This window comes from Papilio machaon, chromosome 16, assembly GCF_912999745.1.
Source record: "Papilio machaon chromosome 16, ilPapMach1.1, whole genome shotgun sequence".
Taxonomy (NCBI): domain Eukaryota; kingdom Metazoa; phylum Arthropoda; class Insecta; order Lepidoptera; family Papilionidae; genus Papilio; species Papilio machaon.
The window spans coordinates 4,307,427-4,316,285 of NC_060001.1; the positions used below are offsets into that span (position 1 = coordinate 4,307,427).

General features: G+C 30.1%; 2 protein-coding genes across 2 annotated transcripts; one reads left to right on the forward strand and one right to left on the reverse strand.

The window, feature by feature from the left end:
* Positions 1–1,230: 1,230 nt before the first annotated feature.
* On the reverse strand, positions 1,231–3,384 carry LOC106716575 (ras-related protein Rab-43). Its single transcript, XM_014510107.2, has 4 exons — positions 3,084–3,384; positions 2,924–3,008; positions 2,310–2,566; positions 1,231–1,489 (listed from the first exon to the last, which is right to left on the reverse strand). The coding sequence occupies exons 1-4, from the start codon at positions 3,291–3,293 to the stop codon at positions 1,385–1,387; spliced, it is 657 nt and encodes a 218-aa protein (XP_014365593.2). The 5' UTR covers positions 3,294–3,384; the 3' UTR covers positions 1,231–1,384.
* Positions 3,385–3,642: 258 nt separating this feature from the next.
* Positions 3,643–6,824, forward strand: LOC106716506 (putative GPI-anchor transamidase). The gene is made up of 7 exons (XM_014510025.2): positions 3,643–3,795; positions 3,862–4,140; positions 4,361–4,569; positions 5,007–5,124; positions 5,409–5,519; positions 6,433–6,617; positions 6,755–6,824. Exons 1-7 carry the CDS (start codon positions 3,733–3,735, stop codon positions 6,822–6,824), a joined length of 1,035 nt encoding a protein of 344 aa, XP_014365511.2. The 5' UTR covers positions 3,643–3,732.
* Positions 6,825–8,859: the final 2,035 nt, after the last annotated feature.

Here is an 8,859-nt window from a genome sequence, read left to right on the forward strand (position 1 = left end):
CACCATAGTATCAAAACAGGGTAGTATTTTTTTTTCCTAAATACACCTTTTTTAATTTATAAAAGTAATTTATAACAAAAGTTTATGAGATTCAAAATAAAGTGCATAGAGAATTTAAATTTCCAACGGTGATAACAACTTTATAAAACTTCAATAATATAGATAAAATTCTCTAATTTTTTTTACAACAGCAGAGGCAAACAAGTGGCGGGAACACAGAGGTGATCATCAGCCATAAACATTGGCAACACCTGAGGAACTTTAAATGGTTGCTGATCTTTTAGATGAAGATATTCTCTAATTATATTGTATATTTGACTACATCTATTATATTTATGACCTAGTCACCCCTAACTTAGGGTGGACTCCGAGCCTCTCAGTGGGCTGATGATGATGATGAACATATTTATATCCTCAAAAACACAAATTCTTCACTCATCAAACCCTAACTAGTATGTGGCTAAACTTGATGATAAAACTATCACTGTGACTGTGTGATAATATTTGTATGCAATTTTTCAAGTACAGTAGAATCCGTTTATTATGACTCCGCCTATATTGACCTACCGATTATTATGACGTAATTGCACTAGGAAGTTTGTTTTCCATATAAAATTCTTATAATCAAGTCGGATATTATGACTTTCCTTACAGTGACATGTCGCTTATTATGTCCGGTTGTCCATTATAAAATGGCCGACATAATTCTTTACACCTTCGGTAATGTTCACTGATTCCCAATGATATTCGGCACGTGGCTCATTTTTGTTTTGAATCTCAGTTTCTCAGTGAGTAATTGACACTTGAAGGTCACGCAGAGTGAAAAAAAATTCATCTAAACGGCGCGGCGTAAAGCATTTACGATTGAGGAGAAAGGTGCAATGCAGATTAGAAAATGGAGAATCAAACTCGTCTCTCGCAAATAAATTTGGCGTGGGTCATTCGACAATCTCAATGATTTTTAAAAACAAGAACCGCATTAAGCAATCCTTCAATTCAAATGTTTTGAAACCGAAGAGGCTTCGAAAATTGCGACAAGAAAATGTTGATCAAGCATTAATTCAGTAGTTTAAAATCATAAGAAACAAAGGAATACCTATCAGCTGCCCTGGGTTACATAAAAACGGTTTTTTTTCCATAAAATGCTTTGTATGACGTCCGCTTATTATGACGTGTTTGTCAATTCCTTTCGATGTCATAATAAACGAATTCTACTGTATATTTAATTTTTTACTTAACTATGTTATTTCATCTAACTATTGTAAAAAACTTAACCAACGATAAAGCTCTCCACTTGTGACTATTGTGACGTAACTATTAACATAGCCAGAAAAAAAATTTGATATTTTATGTTGATTATATCAATGGTAAATACCGGGCAAGTCTACCATGATGAACGGCAAGGTTGACACCTGCTGATGGAATGGCTATCACCGAGAACAACTGAGTCCTGATCTGGAGGTGGCCCTTCACTCTTGTCATGTTGTCTCTGAAAATAACATAACATAGCAGTTTTGATAGTTACAAGAAAGCACAGTGGGTAAGCCAATCACAAGATGGACCAACACATTGAATACTACCAACTTGCTTTGGAACTCCCAAAGCAAGTAGAAGCAAATTATAGTGGCATTGAATGTGTTAAAGACACCAGTGGCACACTTTATGAGAGTAGCATATAATATGATGACCAATATTATAGCAAATATTGTGAGAAAGCTTCCAAATATTTTAATTGTTAAGAGTGTTCCAACGGTAATTGTACATCATCAGAGCAACTTGTGTAAGGACCAAATAATTTTATAGTTAAAAGTTTTATATATTTATATGTTTCTAATATGTATAATAATAAATAAACAACTAACTGCATATATAAAAAATACTCTATTTAGTGTTTTAATAAAATAAAAAAAATATTTATTGCCTTAAGCCCATCTGGATTGTCATTTGGTTACATATCTAGTATGTATGTTATAAATAACAATAAAGATAAATTATCAGTTATTAACATTTATAACAATAAAAATTGTTATGAGTCATAACATTGCTGCACATGACCGCCTTATTGGGAACATATGTAAAGAATTGTATTTCACTAAATCATTTATTTATTTAATAAACAATAGTTACAAATTTCTTTCCTATGGTTTCCTAATTCACTGAAGAGATATTGATGGAATTTCAGTGAAGTATCTTAGACACCAGAAAATGTTTGTACCCGAAAATAATAATTTGATGTTTTGTGGTTTTTTTAGTGTAACATATATAGGTTTGTTATAAATTATTTATGAGATGTAATGAGAAATAATTACCTTTAACTCTGTAGCCAAACTGCGGAATGTATCTTCAACATTAGTGTTATCTTTAGCAGATGTTTCCATCACAAACATAATCTCTGGTACATATCGACAGAAGGATTTTGGTTCATCTGGTTCTACTTCACGCTGGTCTGTCAGATCACATTTGTTGCCAATCAGTGAGACAATAACATTGGATGAAGTGTACCTTCTCACTTCTTCAATCCATTTTTGTAATGACAAAAATGTGGACCTCTTTGTTATGTCATACACTGAAAAATGAATATATGTGTCATCAAACTTATTACAAATAAAGTAAATAATAACTGCATAAATTTGAAACAGTTATATAGTTCTTCCAGTGCAATAGTACTTATACTATTTATGTAACAATTTGTAGATGATCTCATGTTACCTAAACCACATAAATTTTACCTATTTATCAATCGCTGTTCAATATGGACTGTTTAATATTTGTCTTATTAGCTCGGAATTTATACGATTATTTCTTTTAGAAACTGCGCAATACTGACCGCAGTAGGGCGCAGTTTTGCCAGATTTGCTAAGATACTAAAACTAAACCATAATTTTTACATAATTATAATAAAAAAATTGTTTATTTCACATACCTATAATTACTCCATTTGCTGAGCGATAATAACTTTGAGTAATTGTACGAAACCGCTCTTGTCCCGCCGTATCCCATATTTGAAGCTGTTTAACATTTATTACATTTAAATATAACTCTCCTTATATTCTAAGTAATATAAACGATTAGTTCACACAAACCTTGACCCTCTTTCCGTCGACAATTAAAGTTTTCATAGAAAAGTCTACGCCTATTGTATTTCCGTGCCTTTCAATAAAATTTCCGGATTTCAATCGTTGCACAATACATGTTTTTCCTGTACCACAATCACCGATGAGTACGATTTTGAAAAGATAATCGAATTGTTCATCCGGAACACTCATTAAAGTATTTGGATTTCGGTTACTCATTATTAAAATTTGATTATTTTTTTCTAAAACTTATGTTTACGTTGTTAGCCTGACAACCATTTTTGATTTTTGACATATTGTTTTCTTGACCAATGAAAAAGTTTATCCCGTGGACACTTACAGCCATTGAAACTGATTGTTTATGAAATTATTTTATTTTAGATAACTGACTAAACAATTTGAAAAATAGGAGAAGTATTAAAACTGAAGTGATAATAGATTATTTGCAATTCTTTGAAAATTAAGCTGACCAAAAGACCAAGTATAAAATATTTGTATGAATATTTTATTGTCTATCTGTTTGACAACGACAGTTTGCCTTTTTGACAGTTAATAGATAATAAAAATTTGTGAAAAGTGATATCTTTTCAATTCAAAACTGTTTTAGTTTTATTTTAAATAAATAACAACAAATAACAAGTATTTCACAGTATTGACAATGAATATATTTTTTCTGCTTCTTTCATTCAAATTGTTGATATATTTTAGTAATGCAGTGGAGGTATACAAAACTTAAAATAAAATTATCTTGTTTAACTTTGTGTAAACTGAAAATCAAATATTTCAGATACCAGAAGAATTCCAAAAATCTAATCATACAAATAACTGGGCAGTACTAGTCGATACATCTCGTTTTTGGTTCAATTACCGTCACGTAGCGAATGTTTTATCAATTTATCGCAGCGTGAAGCGGCTTGGAATACCGGATAGTCAGATTATTTTGATGATTTCCGACGATATGGCTTGTAATCCTCGTAATCCACGGCCTGCGACAATCTTCAACAATGCTCATGGCCAGATCAGTGTCTATGGAGATGATGTAGAAGTGGACTATCGAGGGTATGAAGTAAGTCAATACTTGCCACAGAAAGATTTACTTTGAAGATGTTAACCCTTTAGTTCTATGTGATACTATCACACTTAGAGATGCTAAGTATTTGTTAGTATGAGAAATCTACAAATAAAATCTCTTAGTGACCAACTAACAATTTTGAATTTCATAGTAGTTCATTACAGGCTTATGTATACCTTGCACATTGTACCTATAATTTATGTTTGTGCTTCAGGTGACTGTGGAAAATTTTATTAGATTACTGACAGGTAGAGTTCATCATGACACACCAAGGTCTAAAAGATTGCTTACTGATGAGGGAAGTAATATACTTATATATTTAACTGGTCATGGTGGTGATGGATTTCTGAAATTTCAAGATTCAGAAGAAGTGACTAGTCAAGAACTGGCCGATGCATTGGAACAAATGTACCAGAAAAAAAGGTATGATTGTCATGTTTGGCTATTTATTATGAAATGTTATACAGTAGAAATTGGATAAGTGATACATCTATAAGCGAGAGTAATTCTCTGGTCAACAACCCCCATAAGTGAAAAACTCGGGTAAGAAAGAAACTTCTATAAAAATAATATACTATGGTCCTTTGGACTCTCGTTTATCCAGGTTCAACTGTAAACTTTTGTTATTAAAAAAATGGAAGTCCTTATTTAAAAAAAGTTTTATGTGTCAAATTCATTGCTTAGATTCCTTATCTATATGGGGCACTTAAATTATTGAAACTTTCGTGAGACATTATCATTAACTAATATAGGAAACGGATAAAACACTTAAACTCAAAACTAGTCGGTGCCGGACACTGGACAAATGTATGTCAATATTTTAGCCGTTTCTAATATTAACTATTTTTTTTTTTTTTCAGATATAATGAAATATTTTTTATAATAGATACATGCCAGGCATCGTCTATGTACGAGAAGTTTTATTCACCAAATATTTTAGCTACTGCTAGTAGTTTAGTGGGAGAGGACTCTTTATCTGTAAGTAGACAAAAATAATGTTAGATCCCATATTAAGTGTGTAAAAGAAATTGTTTTAATTTTGGTAGTTACTTAACAAATAAAACAAATTAACTATGAATTTCAATTGCTTTAAAAATCTTGTTATCTGTATGTTTTAAGATACGAAAAGGTTGTCAATATTATTTTTATAGAAGAGTTATGACAGTGGAAACACATCAGTCTTAAAAAAAAAAATAAGGATGTCTTTAAAAAGATCATTAATTTTTTTTTTTTATTATAATAATTTTCTTTTTTTTGCCCAGCATCATGTTGACTATTTGATCGGTGTGTACATAATAGATAGATATACATACTTTGTTCTGGAATTTCTGGAAAATGTACATCCCGACAGCAAGAACACTATGTCAGAGTTTGTAAGTATTTAACTTTCTTTTCTTTCATTAAACTTCCTTCTCTTCTAAATAGGATTTTACTTATAAAAATGATAATCATCTCAGTAGAAAATACATGGTAAAGGATGAAAATAAAAATTATAAAGGATAGATCTAAATTCATACTTTTATATATTTATACACTAGCTTTTACCCGCGACTCCGTCCGCGCGGAATAACAAATAGAAAACGGGGTAAAAATCCTATGTCCGTTTCCTGGTTCTAAGCTACCTGCCCACCAATTTTCAGTCAAATCGATTCAGCCGTTCTTGAGTTATAAATAGTGTAACTAACACGACTTTCTTTTATATATATAGATTTACTGGTAGTTGTGTAAGTATTGAATGTCTCAATAATGTATTTTTTTTAATTGGACAAAATTCAAAAATTAAGACAAAATATTAAGGTGTATAAAACCGTGTGAGTGTTATAAGCCCAGGGAAATCATTTATTTTCTTAAACATGAGAGTCTTGTGATATGTATTTATTACTAGTTTTTACCAGCGACTCAGTCCGCGCGAAATTAAAAAAAACATAATCCTTAAGCACACATAAGTAGCCTATGATGACTTTAAGACTATGATCTATATATACGTCAAATTTCATCAAGATCTGTTGAGTTCTTCCAAAGATACTTTAAAACTAACATCCATCCAAAATTTTATAATATTACTAGCTGTCGCCCGCGACTCCATTCTCGCGGAATTTAAAAAAACCTAATAAGTAGCCTATGTGTTTTTTCAGGCTATGTTCATCTATGCCAAATATCATCAACATCCTATGAGAAACATCCATCCATCCATCTAAATATTAGATTATATATCATTATATCAGTAAGATTAAGATCCTAAGAATTGAATATAAAAAAACTTGAATATGTTTTATAAATTTTTAGTTAGCGGTTTGCCCGCGAAGTGCCTGTCTGTCTACAGTTGGAGTCAGAAAAGATTTGTTTAACCGAGACCCGAGTAAAGTACCAATAACAGACTTCTTTGGGTCAGTAAGACCTGTTGTTATTACAAGAAAGCCAATAGAAATCCTAGAAATACCAAAGAGAAAGCAGAGCCGAGTCCCAGCAGAGTAAGTAATTTTTTTTAGTTTGTGATTTTTATTAAAACATTTAAAAAATCTTGAAAGAGGCAATAGTATTTAATAGTCGAAATTTTTAGAAGACCATGCAATTTTACATAGTTTTTCCCACATTTTCAAATTTTCAGGAACAAAACCCAGATAGAAAAGATGAGCTACCTACCTCAGTTTCCAGTGCATTTAGTACAAACTACTTAATGTAATATAATTATAAATAATAAACTTTTAATTTATTAATAAATTGTTTTCTTTAATTACCTTTAAGTTTTAGCGAACCAAGAAAAAATGTGACAATTTGGTCAAACACCCGAAAAAAAATTTTAAATGAACAAAAAAAAGTGCAGTAATCTAATAATGAGACACATTTTCACAGTATTAAACTTTTTATTTCTCTATAAGTACTAAGAATAAAATTTTCTTTAACATTATTTAAACACAACCGAACATTACAGTTGTTATTTGTAACAGAATGAATATAGCAACAAGTTCACACCGCATTCATATCACGTTCTGATATGAGATCATATTCTACAGGACTATAGCACCATCTCAGTTACTATTATAGGCCATTACTTTTTGGTCTAGTATTCGATTCATAATAACTATTTAGGTACATTTGTATCTCTAAATTTTTCATTTATTAACGATTTCCTACATCAATTGGAATAAAATAGGACACGCCTAATATTTTTACTTAAAAATTTAATAATTATACTATTAATGATTTTTTTTTCATTACTTTTTGTTTATTTGGATTAAATTTGGTTTAAAAATTTATACTCACATTCTTGAGTCATGTTTTAAAGTAATTTGATAAAATTGAATTTAAAAAAACTCAAATTCATTTGATTTCTCAGATTGTCAACTTTTTAAAAGTAAATTTTAGACTAAGATTAGGTAAAACTTTTCTAACACGTAAAACACTTATTTTTGAACTAATTGTCTACAAAGATTTTTTTTGCCATTTATTTTTTCAAGAAAAACAAAACTATTGGAATCGAATACAGTGCCATCCAAACTTTATGGCGGCTCACAATTTCGCACGGGACTTCGTACATCAGAACGTAAAAAGATGTGGGTGGGGTAAGACACGCGTGCTTTTGTGTGCTTGTCACCCACCTTCGAAGGCATATACCCAAAACAAATACGAGCCGCCATAAAGTTTGAATCTTTTAATACTTTAATCCTTTTCCAAAACAATATTCCCTTATACAAATGGTTTGCTCGAAACATTTGATTTTTTTTCAAAGGTGACTTAACCTACAAATGTATTTAAATTAGAAATACTTGATTTAAAACTACGACTAGTTCATAGAACAGTACTAAAACTTTTGTCTTTAACAACTAACCAGCTTTAAATTAATAACATTTAACATTAAGCATAACATTTAACGCGTATTAAATAATTTTCACTAGTGAATTTAAACTACCCTCATACATTCATTACATTCCAGACATACAAATTCATACATCCAATGCATTTTATTGTTTGATAAAGATAAAATTTCTTTCTTTTAGATATTTGGTAAAGTTTTGCAACATTCAAATGTCATAAGTTCCTGTCAACATGAAGGGAACCGTCGTATCGATATTTTGGTAACTTTAATACTCTAAAAAATAACTTTCTAGAGGCATAATTACCAATTTGCCTATTTACTAACACGCAAATATTTACTGTACATACTACATACATAAATATTGTATACCAATTCGTTACAATTTTGTGCGATACATACTTTGACTTAAACATTCATTTACTCGTAAAAATATATATTGGATACTTTGTTTTTACCTATTTTATATTTTGTACTTATGATTAATTGTTTATATTATGTATGAGAGAAGCCACAGATATAAAAAAAATTTAAACAATCACAGCAAAACTATAATTACAAATGACAAGAATTTTCATGAAAAAAATCAGAGATTTTGCCGCATATTTCGTGCCATTTGATGGTTCAAGTTATTTAATTTGAAGCTTTTGATGTGATTTTTTATATATTTACGAAAGCAGTCCCTGTTTTATAAGAAAAAAAACAGGTTTGTAGAATTTATTTAAATAAATGTTGTTGCCAAAATATTTTTAGCCAATAATTTTGTAGAATTCATATAACGTCCAATGATATTATAAGTGGTAACAAATTAAATAGGATTAACAGATAACAGGAACAAAAATATTTTTTAGACTAAAATATGAAAAATCTTAAACTTCTTTCTTGAAATATCTCAAACA

What these genes read in the sequence shown, in the direction of transcription:
- LOC106716575 (XM_014510107.2), bottom strand. Translation starts at nt 3,293, where the DNA reads ATGAGTAACCGAAATCCAAATACTTTAATGAGTGTTCCGGATGAACAA. An exon ending in TCGACGGAAAGAGGGTCAAG is followed by an intron (nt 3,009 to 3,083) that starts GTTTGTGTGAAC and finishes AATGTTAAACAG; the next exon opens with CTTCAAATATGGGATACGGC. An exon ending in GTTTGGCTACAGAGTTAAAG is followed by an intron (nt 1,490 to 2,309) that starts GTAATTATTTCT and finishes TGTTATTTTCAG; the next exon opens with AGACAACATGACAAGAGTGA.
- LOC106716506 (XM_014510025.2), top strand. Translation starts at nt 3,733, where the DNA reads ATGAATATATTTTTTCTGCTTCTTTCATTCAAATTGTTGATATATTTT. An exon ending in TGGGAGAGGACTCTTTATCT is followed by an intron (nt 5,125 to 5,408) that starts GTAAGTAGACAA and finishes TTTTTTGCCCAG; the next exon opens with CATCATGTTGACTATTTGAT. An exon ending in CAGAGCCGAGTCCCAGCAGA is followed by an intron (nt 6,618 to 6,754) that starts GTAAGTAATTTT and finishes TCAAATTTTCAG; the next exon opens with GAACAAAACCCAGATAGAAA.